Here is a 21,005-nt window from a genome sequence, read left to right as displayed (position 1 = left end):
ACTGGACTGTGGTTTGGGCTCCTCTCTCTCCCTCTCTCTTCTCTCTCTCTCTCTCTTCTTCTTCTTCTTCCTCCTCCTCCTCCTCCTCCTCCTCTTCTTCTTCTTCTTCTTCTTCAAGACAGTTTCTCTGTGTAACCCTCGCTGTCTTGAAACAGCCAGAGTGGCCTAGAACTCAGAGATCTGCCTGCCTCTGCCTCTGGAGTGCTGGGATTAAAGGCATGCACCACCACTGCCCACTCTACTCTTGTTAGCTTGGTTGTTTGGATTGGGAGATTTCTTAGGCCCTTCCTCATGATAACAGGTCATCCCCCTGATGTGTCCAGTAATCCTAAGGATTCCAACAGAAGCTCGGTCTTGAGTGGAGGCTCTGCCTCACCCTGAGCCACCTCTAAGACTTGACCGTGTCCCCATCCACTTGGCTTTAGTCGAGCATCTCTCTGTCCTTACACTCATTTGTGGACCTCATGTTAATGTCGGAAGTGCCAGCCTCCTGAGGACCCGAGTACACGCTTTTCTTCCCCTCTCCCTGTCCGCACCTCCACCTGGCTCCCCTACCCCTGCCCTCTTCCTCTATGTCTTTCATGTCTGAAGGTCCTGCTGTCTTGGCTTGGAGCACCAGGCTCGGAGGGCTGCTTTCTACCCATTCTGGCCTCGTACATCTGTGTAGCTGAGGACGACCCTGAACTTCTGCTCTTCCGGCCTCTACTTCCATGTAGGCTTCGGGGGGTTTTTTAAACCTACTTTATTTGGGGTTCCTTAATACCTCTAATCTCCATTCTGACCCCAATCCCTTCCAACACCCCAACACCAGGAAGGAGAGAAAGAAGGTCAGTGGGGAGAGGAGCATAGTTCTCTTTAGCTACTTCCTGCTGGTTAGGGTCCTCAGGTTCTTTGGGGCAATACCAATCTCCGTGATCCGGATATTCAGCCGGCAACAGCATATCTCCCCCTCCCCCTCCCTCCCCTCCTCCTCCTCCTCCTCCTCCCTCCCCCCTCCCTCTCTCTCTCTCTCTCTCTCTCTCTCTCTCTCTCTCTCTCTCTCTCCTTTCATATTTATCCCAACCAGCAGAGACCATGCCCCGCACGAGGTAGTTCCTGGCTAACTTACATCATGAACCCTCTCACGAGGCTGTTATCAGCTGTGGACAAACCGGAGCAGCCCCCCCCCCCCCCCCGCCATATCCCACACCTCGGATTAAAACAAAAACACGTTCACACGTTCACATGTCATAAACCAAAACTTCCACAACACCTCCCAAGTGCTAGGATTGCTGGAGCCACCTCAGGGCTCTGCCTCAGTTTCTCTACCAGCCTTCAAGGCTGGAAGTGATCTACCCCTACTTGGCCTTTCCTTCCCACCCTCCCCTCCCTAACTCCTCTCCCCTTCCCTCCCCTCCCCTCTTCTCCTCTTCCCTCTCTCCCCTCTCCTCCCCTCCCTTTCCCCACTCCCGCCCCTTCTCCTCCCTCCCCTTCCCTTTCCTTTCCTCCCCTTCCCTTTCCTTTCCTCCCCTTCCCTCCCCTCCCCTCCCCTTACCTCCACTGCTGCTCTGTTCCAGCTGCGTCCTTGATTTCCACCATCCTGGCAAGCAGGTTGTTCCTCCATCCTGTGTGCTCTCCCCAGACACCCGAGCCTCCTTCCTGCCTTCCTCAGCCTTTGCTTGTGTCTCTTCAGCAAGGTGACACCTTTCACCACCCTGAGTTAAACTGCAGCCCCCAGACCCCACTCTCTCCGTTCTGTGGCCTCCATCCCCAAAGGCACACGGAGCTGTGAGCGGTTTGCTCTGTGCCAGCCCCTAACAGGTTAGAATCTGCTGTTGTCAGTGTGTTCTCCCTCAGCCTAAAACAGAGCCTGAAGCCTGCAGGTCTAGTATCTTTTATGTGACTGAGACCAAAGCTGGTTCAGAGTTTTGAGACTTGGGGGTATTTGTCTCCTCTCATGGAGCATCTATGACCAGAAAGCCCAGGCTCTGAAATGCTCAGATTAAAACTTTGCGTGTCAAGTCAGGCACTGGTGGCAAATGCACGCCTTTAATCCCAGCGCCAGGGAGGCAGGGGCAGGTGGATCTCTGAGTTTGAGGCCAGCCTGGTCTATAGACCAGCGGGTTCTATCTACAGCGGGTTCCAGGGCTGTAGATAGGGCTACACAGAGAAATCCTGTCTTGAAAGAAAACAAAAACAAAAAACCTGAGTGTCATGTCAATGTTCAGAAAGCTTTACACCTCAAATGATGCCCTCCAAAGTTTAGCCGGGTGAGGCGGCACTCAGAGGTGCCCGTTACTGGGCAGCTGAGGCAGGCTACCTCAGAGCATTGCAGGCCTTCACATTTGTCCTGTCCACCAGTGACCCTGCGCCCAGATTGTATCTAGCCAGTGAATGGCTTAGGTCACCACTGGGGCACCATCATTCCTGCTTCAAGCACATAGATTAAGGCTTAAGGACCCTCCAAGGGAGGCATGGGTGCTCAGGGTGCTCACGCATGAGGAGAGCACAGCAGGTGGCACCCTCCTACAGACGGGCCCTTGGATGGAGAAGGCTGACAGGTGGTTTGTGCTGTGGATTCCTTTTCCGTGGCAACATTGATTTCTAAAGTGCTAATTAAACAGGTGGTTTGGAGAGAGGCTTTGGTGAGGAAAATGAGGTTAGGAATGTGCGTGTCAGCCCTCTGTCCTGAGACCGTGTCACGGAATCTGGGCAGGGGGAGGGGAGGTATTTTCCAGCCTCTGCTTATTACCTTTTTGAGTCTCACACCAGGATCCAGGACAAGTGTGTCTTTGTTTCTGGGAAAGTGGCCAGCTTGGGCAGATACAGATGAATCGAGTGGGATGTCTGTGCTGAGGAACTTTGAGAATTTGTGACAAAAGTACCAAAAGAAGCTTTTTAAACTTGTGTAGGTCACAGTCGCGTATGTAATTGCCAGCCAGTGCAGTCCTGTGAGCTGTGGCCAGAGGCGATGTGTAGGACACCTGTGTAAGACCCCCGGAGAGAGTGTCATAGGGGGGAGGGGATGTATAATGACACATGATACAGGACTACAGGGCCAGGAGCACGAACACTTATTGTTTGCATGTAGAAAAAGCTCGGCCCTTCCCTTCCCGTTCCCCTTCCCCTTCTTACATATTCAGGTGGGTCCCCTGACTCCCAGAAAAAAAAAAATATGTTAAACATTAGTGTCAACCACACACGGCAGAAAACTGATGACAGTCACTGATTGAGCAGGCTGTGTTCCCCTCTTCCGCACAGGGCCTGGATTCCTAGTGACCTGTGTTGCTCAGTTGCCCCTGCGTTCCCACTGCTGTTCCTAGCATCCTACCTCAGCATCCAAAGTACTTGTTCAGGCTCCTGCCGTCGTATCTGTATTCTAGCCAACTGGCAGGGAAAGAGCCAAGGAAAAGGGTATCTTGGGCCAATGAGACAGTTCAATGGATAAAGGCAAGTGCTGGGCCTGACAACCCGAGTTCCATCCACAGAAGCCCATGTGGCGAAAGGGAACTGACTCCCGAGTCCTTAAAGACTGTTGCCCGAGGTCACATGCCACACCCTCAGATGTTACATCTCACTGAGGACCGCTCCGTCACCACACTTCCCATCTAAAGTTTTGGGGGTCTCAGTAAGGAAAAGAGAAGAACAGGCATCGTGTTGGCGTCTTCCCTGCTGCAGCAGGCGCCTGCTTGGGCTCCACACAGTGTGGCCTGCGTGCGTAGTAGGATCGCTGTTCCTTCTCTCTGCCCTTGGTCAGGGGATTAGAAGTCGCCCTGGAGCTGTTGTATGGCGGAGAAGTGGAGCTCGCCCATTGGTGCCCCAGCTTGCAACTTCAGAGAGAGCCCCTGGCGAGAGTGCAAGCTTTCCATCTGTGGCCGCTGCTAAAGCTGGGAGGCCCCTGCAGCTCAGGGCAAGTTAGCCACCCAGCTCTGCTGTCATGGCCGCTCCAGGATCTCCTAGAGACTGGAGCAGGTGTCAGCAGCATTGGAGTGAGGGAAACTGGAGCCATTTACTTTTCATTTTCTTTGGAGTCCTGTGAGGGAGCTAGGGTTTTGCTGGTCTTGTTTGTGAGACAGGGTCTCAATAGCTCAATAGCTCATGCTGTCTTGACGCTCACTATGGAAACCCGGTTGGCCTCAAATTTACAGAGATCCTCCTGCCTCTGCATGCTGGGATTAAAGGCAGACCCCACCATGTCAAGCTGAGGGAGTTTTGTTGTTGTTTTAAGGGATTAAATCAGGATCTTAAAGTTCCAAGCAGCCCTCCCTGTGATTTCAAAGACAAAGCCTTGAGTGGTGGGAACTCACAGTTGGGCTGGGACAAGCCCCAAGTGGGGGTCAGAGTTCAGCTCTCCAGAACCCATGGAAATACCTCCATCCGCAATCCAAAGGAGGCAAAGAGGATCCACAGAGCTAGCTACAGGCCTGAGGCAGGAGCATGCACGCGCACACAGCATGTGCACATCCCTCTTCTCATACGTGGCAATTCTAAACCCTCTTGGACCAGCTCTAGGAATAATTAAAAATAAAGCATTGTGGATCTCCTGGCATACACAGGCCTGAAGTCTGATCTCCGGCATGGAGAAAGAGACGGATAATATAAGCCAGCCATCTCAGCATTTGCTAAAGTCTGTGGTGTCCGGCTGTACTTAAAGGGAGTCTAGGCCCAGGCTCCGGGCGTGCACACATTAGGATGGATTTAACGCAAACATCTGCGTTAGTGCCTTGCAGCCCCTGGCTCTGCCTGCAGATAGGAGCTAGAACAGTGTGACACTGGAAGCATCTCGCGCGCCTGCCCCTGGGTCCTGCATCCTCTACGACAGCAGCCTGGGACCCTAGAGAAGAGAGTGCCATGGGGCATGCCGGAAGCACTGCACTGCCAAATGTAGCCAGTTAGTGGCTACTCAGAAGGCTGATGGATTCACACTGAAAGGACAGAGTGCCACCCAAAAGGGATGCGAGGTGGGCAGATATGACCCACTTGGAAGAATGAACTAGCCGCCATAGAATTTGGCCATAGAACAAATCTCCATGGGTCTGTTACTGTATGATGAAATGATCGGGGGGGGGGGGGGGGGCGGGGGGGGCGGAGGAGGAATAGCTACACAGAGGAGAAAGAGTAGCTGTTTCTCACACAGTCCCAACTAGCGACTGGGCAGGAAGACGGAAATAGAAAATTATCATTAGACAAACGCAACAGTAGGAATTGTGGACAAGAGTCGTCAAGGGCTGCTAAATTTAGCCTGGGAAAGCATGAGATGAAACCGGGTGTTGCCTGAGTGCCTTCCCGTGTGATAACCAGTGACAAAGAAAGATAGTTCCCCGGCAGAGATGCCTAGCAGGTACCACCTCCCAGCAGCAGTCAAGGTCGACGTCCCCTGCGGCAGGGACAGAGCAGTGTCGTAAGCCCACTGTGCCGAGGCAGCTCTGAGAATGGCACAGGGTTTCGCCTGCGTCCTTGCCCCAAACGCCTACCATTGAATCTAATCAAAAGCAAGTACAGGCTGAGAGCATTGTTCACGTTCACTGCCCAGGCTTGCTTCCAAAGTGTCACGGTCATGGAGAGCTAAGGACTGACTGAGGGCCTGTGCCAGCAGGAGAGTGAGGAGCTGAATGCTGCTAGGTCCTCCTGAACCCCCAAATCATAGCATCAGGCATGCATGTTAACAGCATTGCACCACGCTTTGGTTCCTGTTCCTTCCAGTTAGCTTATGATTGCCTCAATTCATCGGGACCATGTTATGGTTTTATTACAAATAGTTTTTGTGATAATTGATACGTAAAACGTGCGTGGTGTCTTAGTGTCTTAGATGAGATGAAATTTGGTATATGGAATAGAAATCTGCCCACTTCCAAACCAACACCCTTCATGCTAGGTGAATTGTTACGGAGTCATACGAGGGTTTCGTTTCGAATTTGCCAACCTAGGCACCTGTTTGGTGCATTTCTCTTACATAAATGGAATTTTTTTTAAAAATACTTAACTGTGTGGCACAGCCTTGTCCCTAACTGCATGTTTCAGAGTGACACTGTATTTTTAATGGTTGCATGATACTCCTAAGCGTAGATATTTACATTGCCTTCTATTCATGTGAATTGCTTGAGCATTTTTACTCTTCCTAGCAGAACTTTCGGGGGCCTCGTGTACTTCTCAGTGTACCTGTGGTGTGTCCTTTAGGATTTCTGCCCAGACTCAGAATTATAGAGTTGACAAACTACCAAGTTGCTCCCCAAATAAGTTGCCCCCACTGCAGTCTAGCCAGCCCACATATATGAGCATGTCCCCTCCCCCACCCCCAGGCCTTGCTGACAGGCACTTTAGCTGCTTCTTTCAGTTTGTAGCCATTGGAGGACATGAAAATGGCTGGGGGGGGGGGTAGCCATTCATAGGAACCCAGTGCGGAAAGCAGGAGGGTGGGTCTCTTTCAGGTCTAGAACAAACTAGAAGGCAGCAGCTGCAGGAGAACTGGAGGGCACACCCTGTGTCCTCAGGGTGGTGACATTAGCGTAGACCTTTCCTGCATCTTCCCTGGGGTGCGCCTTTCCTCCTGTGCCTCCTTCTCACAGTGAGATGGAGACAGTGAGGAAAAGCCTCACCCTCTGTGGTCAGGATAAGGAAGGGGGTTAGCATCCACAGAGGATGGCTCCAACCCTTTAATATTGGGGGTCCTTGGGGTTCAGGGTTAGATATGAGGGGAATGTTGGGGGACACTATTCCAGCTACATCTGGAAGGGTGTTGGGGTGTGCTAGCTTGGTGGCTGTCCTTGTGACATTCTTCTCTGTTGGGAACCCTTTCCCCCAGGGTTGTTTGCTTTCAAATGGTTGTTCACTCAGCTGCTATTGTGATAATGGATCTTGAAATCTCAGGAATATAGCACAGCTGGGCAGTGGGGACTGGCCAGTTACCCCCTCACAGGTGGGAAAACAGGAGCTAGTCCTCAGTTTCTTCTCACTTGGCTCCCCTGGCACAAAAGCGGATCACCTGGAGCTTCTGAGTTTGTGACCTAGACACTACTCGGGTCTAGTGTTTCAAGGTGGGAGCTCATGGGAATCTTGGGGTCAGGGAGCACTCCTGGACACTAAATGTATCCACTGTGGAAACTCTCCAGAATCCCCGTATGTATCCCAAACACCCACTACCCATCCTACCAGTAGCTGACCGGTTCCTCTCCTTTGATAGCTGCCTACTTAGTAAAAGAAAAGGAAGACAACAGGCCCCACCCTCACCACCACTTAGTCCTTGCATAGCTCCAGGGACTTGCCCCGACAAGGCTCAGAGGGAGAATGAGGAAGACACCCACCAAAGATCTGGCCTTGGGTGGGTTGGGCTCATCATGGAGAACGCTCAGCAGGCTTGTCACACACAGCGGAAGCACAAGGCAGAGTTTCGCACAGCTGGACAAGAAGGCAGGGTGCACGGTGCGCAGCTGGAGAGGCTGCCGCGCCGGCCACTCTATGGGGGAGCCCTTTCAGCTGGGCAGCAAGCTGCAGGCCATCAACATACTAGGGAAGCCACGGTGGACATCTGCGCACACTGTCAACGTGCACACATGGACCAGAGGTGGCTTTGCCACCCCTCTGAGCCTTACCACCCCAGGTGGGCTCTGCCGTTTTCCCATGGGGATGAGGTAATACATATATTTTTTAATACATGTTTTAAAATGTTTTGTTACACTTTTATCTGTGTGTACATGTGCACATACACATACATGTATGCATTATCATGGTGTGCATGGGAAGGTCAGAGGACGACTTGTAATAATCTGGTCACGCCTTCTACCACATGGTCTCTGGGCTTGAACTCAGGTCATCAGGCTTGGCGGTAGATACCTTCACCTGCTGAGCCACCTTGCCGGCCCTAATTGCTCTGTTTTTAACCATCCTTAATCTGAGGGTTGCACTGCCTCAGTCCCATCACGGAGGAAGACCCCGTTTGGGTCTGTTCGAGTGTTTTTGCCACATTTTTAGGTATAGAACTGTAACGCGCTTACTCTCATCTGCTCTTGGAAGGGCCCCAGCCTGATTAGTTCCTGGGCTGGGGACAAAAGTCTTCCATTACAGAGCTTTTCTTCTCTGTGGTGCCTGAGACAGGAAGTAGAGGTTGTCTCAGGCTGGGCACTGCACCAGGGAGCTACAGCGGAGGCCAGCATGACCTCTATACAGCCCTGGAGGTCCCTCCTCTTCACGTCAGTGGGTTTCCTTAGGATTTGCCACACAAAGCTGGGCAGGGAGTGATGGTGACCCTGTGCGTGGGAGGGTTGCGGTCACTCCAGGCCTGTTCGGAGCGGTCTAGAGGCAAAAGCAGAGGAGAAAGAGCAGGCGGCATGTTTAGGCTCCCAGGGCTGCCTGTCACCCACCTGTGTTTCACTCACAGGCCAGGCTCCCCAGGAAGAGCAGCCATCTCCTCCACCACCTAGCCAGTGAAGAATGTCCTTCGCTGCCCTCAGGGGAATGTCACTAGCGCCTCACCCTAGCCAGAACAGGCTGGGCTGCCCATTGCCCAAGGACAGAGACGTGCCGGTTCTCTCACTGTCTCTCCCTACCCCTCCCCATACTCCCTTCTCACAGGCCATCTGTCCCCGCACTGCCCACCCTCAACCCTTTTAATAGCATTGTCCCTAGAGAGACCGGTCTCCAGGTGGTTTCACAGCAGGTGGGGGAGGGTAGGACACCCCAGTGCCTTGAAATGAGGTGGGTGTGCAGGGAGGCAGGTGGCTAGGAAAGTCCTAATGAGGGAGGTTTCTCAGGTGCCCCCATCCCCATCCCCCACCCCCCCGGCTGAGCTCCCACTGTGGTGGATGGGTGAGTGTGCACACAGCAGAAAGCAAGGGAAGAAAGGGCAGGGGGCGGGGTGGGGGAGAAAGGATGCTGTTCTAAAAATACAGCCATCTGCACTGTTAGCTAGTTTCCCGGGGAAACCTCTGGAAACAAAGAGCTCAGCAGGGGTGCAGGGTGCGAGCCTGTGGGGGCCCAGGGTTTAGGGTGTCCTCCTCCAGCCTCCGGTGCTGATCAATGGCCACCTGGCCACACGTGGGTTGGGTGCCAAACAGGAGAGGGTTGGGGAAGGGTATCTCTGACCAGCCAGCTGCTGGGGACCCACTTGCAAGGGAGAAGGGACTGGGCTTCCCTGCTAAGAAAAGCTAGAGACAGGGCTGGAGAGGGAGGGAGAAAAGGCAGCCAGGCCTCCAGGAGTCATGCGTTCATTTCTATGCGATAGAGCATTCTAGCGTGAGCGCTGAGCAGTAGGCATCCAGCCAGGCCTCAGTTAGCCTCGCCTCACTTCCCATCAGGGTGACATGGGAGAGCAGAGGTAAGCTCTTCACAGGCTGTGAAATGCCTTATAAGAAGGAAAAATTGCAGCCTGGTGTGGGGCCTGGGCATGGTGGCACACACCTTTAGTCCCAGCACTTGGAAGGCAGAGGCAGGCAGATCTCTGTGAGTTCAAGGCCAGCCTGGTCTACAAAGAGAGTTCCAGGACAGCCAGGACTCTATGTAACCAAAAAACTCTGTCTCAAAAAACAAGCAAACACACACACACACCACTCTCTTCGGACCTTGGTGAGCACCTTCATGTATGTGTACACACAGACACTCACCCATACGTGTAAATATAATCTAAGCCATCCTGGTCTACATAGTGAGTGAGTTACAGGTCGGCTAAGGCTACATAAGTAATTAATAAAAATTAATTAACTGGGTTTTTTTTTTTTAATGTCTCACCCACACTTCAGACTGGGCACAAATTTTCAATCTCATCCACTCCTACAGGAGCAATGCCTGAAACTACTTGTTCATTGGTAGTATTTTTTAAGGGTTTCACTGATCGTCTCAGGATGGCCTTGAACTCACTGCCTGCCCTGCCCTAGCTTTCCCTCCACCACGCTCCCTCCTGGGCACTGAGTGATGATCAGCCTTCCAGGCTCTTTTTGTGGGGCTGTCTGCTTCTCCCATTCGTTCTGGGAACTGACCTCTAGTTGTCAGAGTTGGTGGCAAATGACTTTCCCTGCTGAGCTGGCTCACCAGCCCTGTTTGCTGCATTTTAATCAATTGTTACACAGCATTTACCATGATTTAAAACAGTCTTAGTCAGTTTACACAAAGTGACTTGTGAATCTAGAGACTTTTGGCTTCTTCCAGCTCTCCTGCTGATGGTGACACTGGTGAGCATTCCTAAGGCTAAGCCAGCCCTCCGCCACCTCCTGCTTCCTTATGCAGTCTCCCCTGGTGAGTGAGACACACTCAGTCTGACAACGGGATTCTTGAGTCTTTTGGGGACTCCATATTGGCTGCACCCCAGCTGTATCCCCAGTCCATGGTTTGAGCCTTTTGAGGAATTTTCATTCATTTTGCAAAACTGACCTCTAGAAGAGAGGTGTCAGTGTTTTTGTGGCATGCAGACTTAGCCAGTCTGGGGCTGGACATGGAACTCAGAGGCAGCGTGCAGGTGTAATGTGTGGGGCTCTGGGTTCCATCCTCAGGGCCACCAAAAGCTGGGACAGGCTGCTTTGGGTACTCCTTAGCTGGCGCTGCAAATTTTGCCTATTCCAAGGCCAGAAAGGGGGGAAAAATGAGTCTTATTATTTATTTGAGTCATACATATTTATTCCAGTATAAAGTCAAAGCTTGCCCGCAACTTGCTATGTACAACAAGCTGGCCTCAAACTCACAGAGATCCTCCTGCCTCTGCCTCCCAAGTGCTGGGACTAAAGGCACGCGCCACCATGGCAGCTGAATATCTTATTTTAATCGGAATTTCTTTGAATATCTTAATGAGTGTCTAGGGCAGTTTCCTTCCTGGGGATGCTCTGGCCTCTGCCATTACACCCTAATGGGTACTGCCTCTCCAGCTTGCACCTCATCATCCTGGGTTGTCTGTCTGCCTGGTATTTGTTGCTGCGCCTCTACACACACACGTTTGCCAGAATCTCCCAGAATCATAGTCTGGGACCCTCTGGTGGCTGTAGGCTTTGATCATCTCTGTCTTCTCTCCTGACCCACCACCTATTCTCAACAAAGGGAACTTAAGCCCTTTATCCTCTTCAGCTTAGATCTACCAAAGCCTCTGCAAGGGACTTCTGGCCACTGCAAGCCTGCCTCTTTCTTGCCTGCCCACAGAGGGCCTTTGCCTTACAATAAATGCACGGTTTTGTTTGAAACTTTAAAGAGTCATCTTGTGCTGCTTAGCGCTGCAAAACACGATTTTATTTGAAAAGAGCAAATATAATATAATATACCTTGACTTAAGCAGGCTTGGAGAGAGATCAGTTGTGGGCCCCTAGGGGCAGCAGCCGGGGCCTCTGATGTCCTCACCGGCAACTTCAGACCAAGGCCCAACCTTGTGCTTCCTTCTTCCCAGGGCTTCTGCTCCACGACGTGACCATGGCTGGGCTGCAGGAGCTGCGATTCCCTGAGGAGAAGCCCCTGCTCCGTGGCCAGGATGTGACCGAACTGGTGAGTGGTCCCTTCCAGGTCCTGGGGCTGAGCGCCACCTTGTGGTGAAAAAGGAAATTGCTTGTTTCCTCCACAGTCTTGTCTGTGCTGGTGCGGAGAAACCTCCCTGTGAGCTCAGGCCCACCCAGAACTGACTGGTTTGGTCCTTGGGAAAGTTGCAGGGCCAAGTCTGAGTGCCCAGCCCCTGTGGCTGGGTATGCACCCCGCTCACCTTGCTTTGAAGCTGGGAAAGGCAGGAGCCCAGTGCCTTCCGCCTTCAGCTTGTGTGTTCTGTTTCCACCTACCTTCCCAGCCCCTTTCCAGAAGGAACAGCAAGGATTGGGATCCAGTGGCTTAACTGGCTCCTCTGAGGAGTCCAACCACATGAAGCCATAGCCCTGCCCCTGAACAGAGCGTGGTTGATCCTTCCTTACACACATAACCTCAAGTGACGCGCTGACTCCTGGGTTATTTGACGGTGGCCTGTGGGGCCAGCGTATTTGGCAAGCTTTTCATCCCCGGTTCCATTGCTTCTGGTCTTCAGCAGATCCTCCTGCTAGGTTACCTGCAGGAACCTCCTCCCTGTGTCCCCACTTCTCTCCCTGTGCAGTGCAACCCTTTAAAAGTGTACCCAGTAGTCCTGTGCTTAAAGTCTCCAGTAGCTGGGGCTGGAGAGACGGCTCAGCGGTTAAGAGCACTGACTGCTCTTCCAGAGGTCCTGAGTTCAATTCCCAGCAACCACATGGTGTCTCACAACCATCTATAATGTAATCTAATGTGCACTGTATAAATAATAAATAAATCTTTTTTTAAAAAAGTCTCCAGTGGCTGCCAACCCACTCAGAGACTGCCACGTTCATTCCTGAGGCAGGGGGGTTTGCTTCCTCTTTCCCTGCCCCCCTCCTTCTCAGCCTCCTTGAACCTTGAGTGCTTCTGCCACGTTGCCTGCCGGCCACTTCCTCTTCTGGAAGGAAGACTTTTAGCTCAGGTTCTGTCTTTAATTCTGGCCTCTGCTCACGTGTTCCCAGGAAGCCTTTGCTGGCCACTCTGTCATCGCTCCTGGCGTGTGCTGTTATCAGACCCTAACCCTGGAGCCCGGACTGGTCTGCCTTGTGCCCAGGTCTGTCCAGCCTCCTGCAGCACATCGCTGTCTCTTTCTCCTGACTCATGGTCCTCTCCCATTTGCTCCTGGCAGCCTGCCTCTTCCTTCTGCTATGCCTAGTCTCTCACGTCAGGCCACTGGCCACCAGGGCCATGGTTTGCCACTCTGCCATTTGGAGTCTGTGTTTCAGTCTCATGCAGAGACCTTAGTCCTTGAGTCAGCACAAGGCTCTCACTGGGCACCCGGTCACCTCTGCTTTCTCCAAAAAGGCATTTAAAAATGCCCAATGTAGCCGCCTCGTGATGCCCAGCAAAGTCTTTGAGGTGTCGGCTAGCTGTGCCTTTGTCTTTGGGAGCTGCCGTTTCTCTGGCTGTGATGGTAGCAGGATCTCTTAGCAACCCACGTGCAGCTCCTGTCTGGCCTCCTAATGTTCTGAACGGCTGTAGTTAGCCACAGTGTCCATATCCAGGGCTTGTGTTAGCTGGAGAAAATCCTCTGCCCCTGTTCCGTTAGCAGTAGAGTAGGGCACCTCTTTCTGTGACATATGTCTTCCAGAAGGTGTGTTCAAGGCAATCCAGTGCTGATTTAAATTGTGTGAGAGGAGAATCATGGGTTCTGGGCAAACAGCATGCCATCTTAGAGAAGTGGAGTTTGGTGCCCATGAAAGGTTCTGGAACCAATGCAGAGGGAGGAGGACTGTATCCTACATGCGCCTCAACCTCTGCAAGCCACTTTAGACTCGCCGGCCCTCAAGGCTGGAGGGCCTGCGGAGGCCTGGGTTCTGTGAGACGCTGGCTGCTCCCTCTCAGCATCTCCCCGGTCTCCCCACCCCTCCTGAGCTTTCCTTTCATCCAGACCCTCTCCTGCCCTTTGCTCTGATCTCAGACGCCGCCTGTGGCTCCCAGGGATTCACGTTGGCTTATTTTTCTGCTGTCTCTTGGCTTGCGGGCCCCAACCCCCCCCCCCCCCCCCGCCCATACAGCACACCCTACCATTATCTGCCTCATCCTTTCTGTCAGGTTTTTTTTTAAAAAACAGAACTGCCTCCTCCTTCATTCCCTGAGGTAATTACCTTCCCACACTTGCTCTTCAGCCCTCTCACTGAGGCGCTTGGTGGAAGGATCCATCACTGACCATCACTACCCCCGTGTGCCAGCAGGCCCCTTCCCAAAGGATTTCAGAAGTGGCTGCCCTCCCTTGCTTGACCCCTGCAGTCCCCCCAGGCCCTGGAAGAATCATTGGGTCTGTTACATATCTGAGGCTGGCCTTGGACCAGAGACTCTCCTGTTCCAACCTCCTGAGTGTTGGAGCTGCCTGCAGTGCTGCTGTGCGTGTCTTCTGAGCCATGTGCCCCTTATTTGTGAAGTCAGATGGTTCATCCGGATTAGCCGTGTTTGGGAGCCCACTTTAGTCCTGGCTTTACATGGCCAGATATGGTTTCTTGCCCCCTCCCACCCAATCATGGCACCTAGAGTCCAGAGGCAGGACAGGCACTAATCAAAGATGCCACAGCCACTTTCACATAGACCCAAGAGGTTTGAGAGAGTAAAGTGGGCAGTGCTATTTGCCTTGACAGTACCTAATATGCATAGGCCAGGACACTTAAGAGGCCTCGGCTTACCCACCCTGCCCCGGGGGTGGCAGTCATGGTGCCTCTTTGCCCCTTCATTGTCCTCTGCAGTGCTCCCTGCCTATCCTGCAGCCCGCTGGGTCTCCTGTTAACCTATAGGGTAGAAGTCCTTGCCCTGGGTAAGCCTGTGGAGTCACTTCTGTTAGCATGAACATATAGTCTGGGGACCAGAAGACTACTCTACTCAGTGTAGGGCCCCGGGAGCTGGGCTAACCTGTCGACCTTTGTTTGCCTCCCTTAGGATAACCCTGACACCTTCCTCTCAGTTGTGGACACAGACTGGAAGGTAGGTTGAGGCTCAGCCTCTCGAATATGGGACCCGTATCTGTCTGGACCTCTTTCCCACTGGGCTGGTTCCTGGAAGAGAATCACAACCCGTCTGTGCGCCCCAGTCTCTGATGTCAAGGGCAGGCCAACCTCATGACCTGAGAACCACCCCCACTGCTCACAGCAGCTCCCCCTGCCCAGGGGAGGAGTTGGAGCCTCTGTGAATAGGACAGTCGGGAAGGAAGCAGAGGCCTCAGGCGATGAGTGTGCAGAAGGCAGCGAGGGAGGTGCACTGTCATCTGAATCAGCATTTTCTTCCAGCGAAAGCTAGGTTGACTGTGAAATAACTCTTGTTGCCATAGCAGCTGTTGCCTGGACAACCATGTTCCCCTTTAGTTTGATGCCAAAGGTACCATGAAAATGGAACTTGGCTTTGTTTTTATTCCTTCGAATGGTGATTTTGCTCACTTGGCCAGCTGTTTCTGAGTCCCCTGGTAACTTTATCTCCTGGTACCGGAATGTGTCGAACAGCAGGCATAGGATGGAGAGGGAAATAGGCTTATTGGGCCAGGCGTCACTGGCCATCCAGATACAGACCCCCTCCTCCATGCCGGATGGAAGTCACCCCCCCCCCGCCACACCCTTCTCTCCACTTGACCTCTATTTGGATCAGTCTCCATGGAACTGTCCTGTGGTCCGGATACAGGAGGCGGTGCGCCCTGCTGGCTCCTCCCTCTGAAGCATCTAGCCAAGCAAGAATGATGATCCGGGCCTCTGTGTCGGTCCCTTGGCCACGTGCCTCTTCAAGGACACGAAGGGAGGCTATCTATCGGCAGACCGTATGCCCGTGTCCACATCCCCTGGGATCACAGGCCTCAGCTGAAAGGCACTCAGAGGACTTAGCAGTTGGGGGCTAATCGGGGCCCAGAGAAGGAATGGGAGGTGGACCAGCAAATTCAGAAGGGACAGCCAGAAGTCAGAGCACGCACGCCCTGTCCTGGAAGTGTCTGTCCTATGTTCCAAATGAGACTGTGTGTGTTGGCCTGGGCGAAGCGGGGAAGGGGCTGTAAGTGGATCAGCCTAGGGCCGCTGTGGATGGTGGGACATGGTTCTCATGGCCCTGTGCTTGGTGAAAGGAACCCTCCTGTCATCCTGGGAGTGTTACACAGAGGCAGGGTTTGTTTGGTTTCTTTCTTATAGAAAAACAGCCACAAAGATGGCTGTTATCTGGGCCACAGCTGGGGCGCCACCTCCATCCCCAGAGTCACAGTGGCAGGCAGTGTCACTGTCTCTAGCCTGGCAAGGTCAGCTGCAGGAGAAAGAAGCAAGGCAGAGAAACCAGAAAGTCCAGGAGACCCTAGTCTAGGCCCGTCCATGTCCACCATCCACAGTGCTCTCAGCCTGTTCATTTTATACAGTGAAGCAAGTGGCTCAGAGTGTTTGTGAGGGGATGGTGTCCAAGGGCCCAGTGCTCAGACACCCCCAGTGACCATGACAAGGTTCAGCCAGCCAGAGCACACAGTCACAGTAGGCTGCCTGTTGTGGCCTCTGGTGCTGTGGCTTCTGCCTATGTGAGGTGGGGCAGCTTACCAGGTGTCTGAAAAGCGAGGGGTGCTTAGTTAGTGAGATAATGCAAAAAGCACTTAGGATCTGGCATGTGGGGCACCCTGACAGAAGTGTCTGCTCCCCTCAGTGGTCATACCTTGGGTCTAGAACACTGAGACGGATACAAGCTCCACTGACCCTTAGCTGAGTGAGAAAACAATCTAACTTCTGGGCCTCAGGCTCCTGGCTTTCTGTCTGGCTTCTGTGTCTCAGAAGAAGAGAATTTAAAACCTTGCCCCAGGACTCCACAGACAGCTGGCCGGGCAGACCTGGCCCCGAATCTAAGGGTTTGTAGCCAGCGAGCTGAGCAGAAACAGGGAGCTTGAAAGAAGCCAGCGTTGGGCCAGCATCTTCCTTTGGAGCCAGGGAGTAGGTAGTCAGGGGGTGGGCGTGGCTTAGTCAAGGACCACAGGGAGTGGGAGTTGGTGGCAGGACCTTTCTGCTCCCTTGAGAAGCTCCTGGGAAGATTTGGGCGGGCGGGGGAGGGGAGCAGAGCAGAATAGGAGGGCCAGGGGCACTGTTCCACGTCTCTGTTTGGGAATTGCCCAGTCAGACGTGGCAAAGGGAAAGGTGTTGGTACCTAAGACAGAGGCTGCTATTAGGCATAGCGCACATGACTGTTGCAAAGCAGGTCACCAGGCACCTGGGTGGGGGGCTGGCCACCTTCCCCTGGGACCCACCAGGCTGCAGGGCTACCAGCACAAATAAGGACCAGCAGTACGCTCCTCCACCCAGGAGACAGCATGGGGCCACAGGCGCGCAGTGCCCACCATGTTCCCCGTTATGCTTGTTCTCTCAGCCCTCGGCCTCCCGTCTCCGGCGCCTCCCTGGCCCTACTTCCTTTCCTCAGCTCCCTTGGCCTCCTGCTCCTCTGTATGCCCCATCTGTGTACCTCAGACCAGCTTACCGCCCTGAGCCTCGCTGGCCAGATGGACATGTCATGCAGCCCGGGGTATCTTGAGTGTCTTCTGCAGAGACCGAGGAGCTGGGCTCCATACTGGCTGGTTTGAGTGTATGTGTAGGACGCAAGCATGTCAGCCTTTCCTCCTCCAGTGCCTTATCCCCGTGCGGGACTATGAGGTCAGGGAGGGCTGCTGCTCCTCTGCTCCTGCAGTCTGCCCAGTACCCCCACTTTCAGGGCCGTGTGTCATCCCTGGGCCTCCATATAGGCAGGGTGGGAGGTGCCCAAGGGGAGAGATGCTCCAGTGGGTAGAGAAGAGGCAGACCCTGAAGCAATGGGTAAGCCCGGGTGCTCTTAAAACCAGTGATGTTTTCCCCACAACCAGTAGCTGTCCTTGGGGTTAAGTGACCTATGCTGTCATCTTGCTGGGATGGCTGGGCCTGGGAGTCAGGGGGACCTTTGGGCCCCCAGAGAAATGGAGGCAAGTGCTGAGGCAGTTCTGCATGTCCAGCGTTATGGGCCAAGCCCTGCATAGCAGTAAAAGAGATGCCTCTGTGTGCCTGTGTGGCCCTAGCTGCTGCTTCCCAGGAGCCACGTACCTGAAGGCCTGTGCCGGGGTAATAAGTCCCCTTGAGCTGCAGGGGCCGGGAACCATTAGGATGCTGTGTTGCTAGGGCAGGGAGGGGCTGAGGCGAGGCTGGGTGAGCGAGGGCCTCAGAAGCCAATCGGAGCCAGGCGTGTCTCCTAACAGCCAATGTGGGAGCAAGGGCTCGAAAAGAGCAAGTAGCAGCTCAGAAACCCTTCAGGGAGGAGGGACCAGCCTGGGCAGGGCCCGGGATCTGTGTATAAAATCACTGGAGCTGTGCCCCGTCGCAGAGCCGAAGTCTCCCACCCAAGCTGCCCCCTTCCTGCAGACCTGGACGACCGAGTGACTCAGGCTTTTGTTTGCCCTTTCTGGTTCGGCAAATCCCCTTCCTTGGCAAGATGCCGGAGTGCTGGGATGGGGTGAGTGGGGGGGGTCCAGTGAGGGCTGCGGGATGGGCAGGGAGGATGAGGCATCCTTGTGACCTACAGAGGACAGGGTGTCCTCCTGCCCTGCATGATGACGCTCTGCCTGGGTGCCTGTCTTCTGGGTCTGTTCAGGCTCTGGGTGGAGGGCTAGGTAAGATGGATGATGTCTGGGAACTGCAGTGAGCTGAGCGCTTGTGCTCTCTGCCTTGTGGTGAACCTGATGTCTGTCTGGTTGCTTGGGGTCACTTCAGCTTGGTGTATCCTGTGTGAGCTCCTGGCACGTTTGTAGCAACTGTTGGCGTTGCGCCTGCAGGGTCTGGCCTTCGGGGGCGGGGTGGGGGGGCTGTCTTGATGCCGGATAGCTGCAGCAGAGTGCCATGTCTTCATGAGGAGTTGCTTGTGTGTCCCCAGGGCACTGCAGTGCCAGGCAGAAAGGGTGGCAGTCTCTGTCTTCAGGCAGGACTCTGGGAAGAGTCAAGGAAAGGTGGAAAGACGAGCCTGGAGCATCGAGCTGACAGGGCTGACAGGGCGTGGGGCCCCAGGACACCTCCTCTTGCCATGAGGGAGGAGCAACAGCTAGCTAAGCCCGGTGCTTTTCTTCAAGGAGGGAGGTGCCAGGGAAGACTTGCCTTGCCTGCATCCTCACGTCAATCCTTCATTCATTCCTTGCCTGCCTGGTCCTAACCAGTCCATCCCCTCCTGGGCAGACCTGGAGTATCCAGGAAGCTCCTGACAACAGACCGTACCACAGCCGCCGCCACCACCACCACGGTGTGTCAAAGGCCTGTTTTGACCCTCTTCTCCCCAGCCCTCAAGGTCACTGGTGAGGAGAGAGAGAGACTGAGAGGGGACGTCAAAGCCCCCTCCCTTGCTGCCTGCCGCAATGCATCCCTCTAGCGCCCACCTGGAGGTGGGGGGCTGGGCTCTGACGTCACCGGGAGCCAATGGGAGCACTCTACCCTGGGAGTTGAGGGGCTGACAGTGTGCTGGGCTGTGGCCCTTGAGGCATGTTTTCAGACTCCTGTCAGCACCCTGACGGGTGGTGGGGATGCTCAGCTTCTGTCGGGCAAGATAGGTCTGAGTTCTCTGCCCAGGGTTGGGGAGGATGAGACGGCAGAGAAGATGTTGGAAGCATTCAGTCAAGGTCACTAGGCCTGAAGCCGGAGCTTCTCTCTGCACCGGGGAGGCGAACCTTACTTAGCGAGGCCAGTGCTGTGACTGATGGTGTCTGCCGAGGGATAAGGACTTCAGCGTCCACGTCAGGGCTTGAGAAGGGACTGCAGAGCACTTTGGTAGCACAGGGCAGACGCCCCTCACACACCCAGAGGATAGAGATCTGATTTTGGGGAGCCCCTGTGTCCTTATAGAGCAAGAGCAGGCCCACCCCCAGAGAACTGCCCCTTTGTGGCAGTGTGGGGCTTTTACACTGTGCACCTCAGCGCCCCATTCCTTCCTCTAGAGCTGAGAGAACAGTGAGGTGACTGTAGCAGAGACCCCAGAGGAGAGAAGCGGCTGGCAGGGGTGAGGGCAGCCTGCTTAGGAGGTAGATCCCTTGGGTGGACCTCAGCCTCCCTCCCAGAAAATGCCTCTCTCGGTGCAGAGCCGAGGCCCTGAGCTGGCATCTCATCAGCCCTGGGCTCGACCTTGGGCGAGTCCCTTTATCCTTTCTGGGCCTATGTCTTCCTGTAGGGCAAGCTGTGGAGGGATGGGGTCCAGTGTGGAATAAATGAGGTGTCGCAATGTTGGGCACCAGTGAGCGTGAGGCTTTTCTTGGTCAAATGGGTCCTGAGTGAGGACGGGCCTGGGAGGCTGGGTCTGGTCTGGGCCTAACTGAGGGCCTTGGGCGATGATACTTAGGCCTCCCAGAAGAATGTGAATCCCAGAGTGTGGCGTATGTGGTCACGGGGTCATCACCACTTTATCTTTTCCTTCTGGTAACCCAGTCTGAACACTGGACCTCTCATACCATACCTCCAAAAAGCCAGTCAGTGGGAAACTGGCTCTGTTACCCACATCTTCCTTTTTTGAAGTCAGTGTCCCTGTCTGCAGAATGCAGTCTAGTTTCCGTCTGTCTCGAGGGGCAGACAGGAAGCTTAGCACACAGTCGGTGCTCAGTCACTTGCTGTTCCTCTCCTGTTGGTGACCGCCGCTCCAGCTCCAGCGCTGGGCCACTGGCAATGACACCAGGACTCTATGGGTAGAGGGAAAAGGTGTAGTCAACTCTGACCGATCTGTTGGAGTTTCCTGATTGAGTGCCCAGGAATGACCTGTTTACAAAGAGGCCAATCAGCAGTGTGTCCGCTCAAGGTTCTGGGCTGCCAGGTACAACAGCCCCTCTCAGGGCCAAGTCTCCATATGGTAGCTCTCACAAAGCCTCTGCGAGGTGAGTTGAAGTCACCTGCCCTGTTAAGAGTCACACAGAGCCAGGTCCCCGTGAAGGGACCTTAGCAACAGAGCCAAGAGGCTTAGGACCCTGGGGGTAGGGACTGAAGAAGACCTTGCGGCCAGGCATGTCACACCTTTTCGTGTCTGAGGAAGGCCATGGAGATGCGTAACACAGAGCAGGGAATTGGAGGGGACAGGGATGAGGACAGGTGTGGGAGCAGGATGCGGCTGACATGGAAGTGTTTGCTGTGGATTCTAGTTTGGGTGGCAGAGGCCGTTCTGTCTGCAGGAAGGGGGCACACCTTGTAGGTTGCTAGTGGTTGTGAGGGCTTGGGCTGCGGTGGCAGAGCCCTCTTGGTAGGGCTGGCCTCCTGGGACCCTGTGGCAGGCTGGATGCAGAGCAGGAGCTGGCAGTGCCAAGTTGGTTTGTAGAGAGCGTCAGGCCTTTGTCCCTGTGACGAACACCTCTGAGGAGGCTCCATTGACTCGTCTTCCATGGGGGTGACTGGAAGTGATATAACAAGGACACTTTGGCCATCTGTCCCCTCCAGGAACATGACATTGAGACGCCTTACGGCCTCCTGCATGTGGTGATCCGGGGCTCTCCCAAAGGGAACCGCCCAGCCATCCTCACCTACCATGACGTGGGTCTCAATCGTAAGTGCACTTACGTCCTGGTCCGGATCTGCTCTGCT

At 54.2% G+C, this 21,005-nt stretch overlaps 1 protein-coding gene across 5 annotated transcripts in view; it reads left to right on the top strand.

Annotated features, from left to right (window-relative positions):
* Positions 1-21,005, top strand: part of NDRG4 (NDRG family member 4) — a 34,677-nt gene that overhangs the window by 5,972 nt on the left and 7,700 nt on the right. For 3 of the 5 annotated variants that reach the window (XM_084755844.1, XM_084755843.1, XM_084755842.1), the window contains exons 2-4: positions 11,336-11,430; positions 14,383-14,427; positions 20,862-20,967. In XM_084755844.1, the coding sequence (XP_084611970.1) occupies positions 11,359-11,430; positions 14,383-14,427; positions 20,862-20,967 (223 nt within the window). In that variant the 5' untranslated portion in view covers positions 11,336-11,358. Of the gene's footprint in view, positions 1-11,335; positions 11,431-14,382; positions 14,428-17,761; positions 17,920-20,861; positions 20,968-21,005 lie in introns of those variants that run through there. The other 2 variants (XM_084755846.1, XM_084755845.1) reach the window with 1 other exon arrangement.

This window comes from Acomys minous, assembly GCF_964271855.1.
Source record: "Acomys minous genome assembly, chromosome: 14".
NCBI lineage: Eukaryota > Metazoa > Chordata > Mammalia > Rodentia > Muridae > Acomys > Acomys minous.
This window is presented reverse-complemented; position numbering and strand designations above follow the sequence as displayed.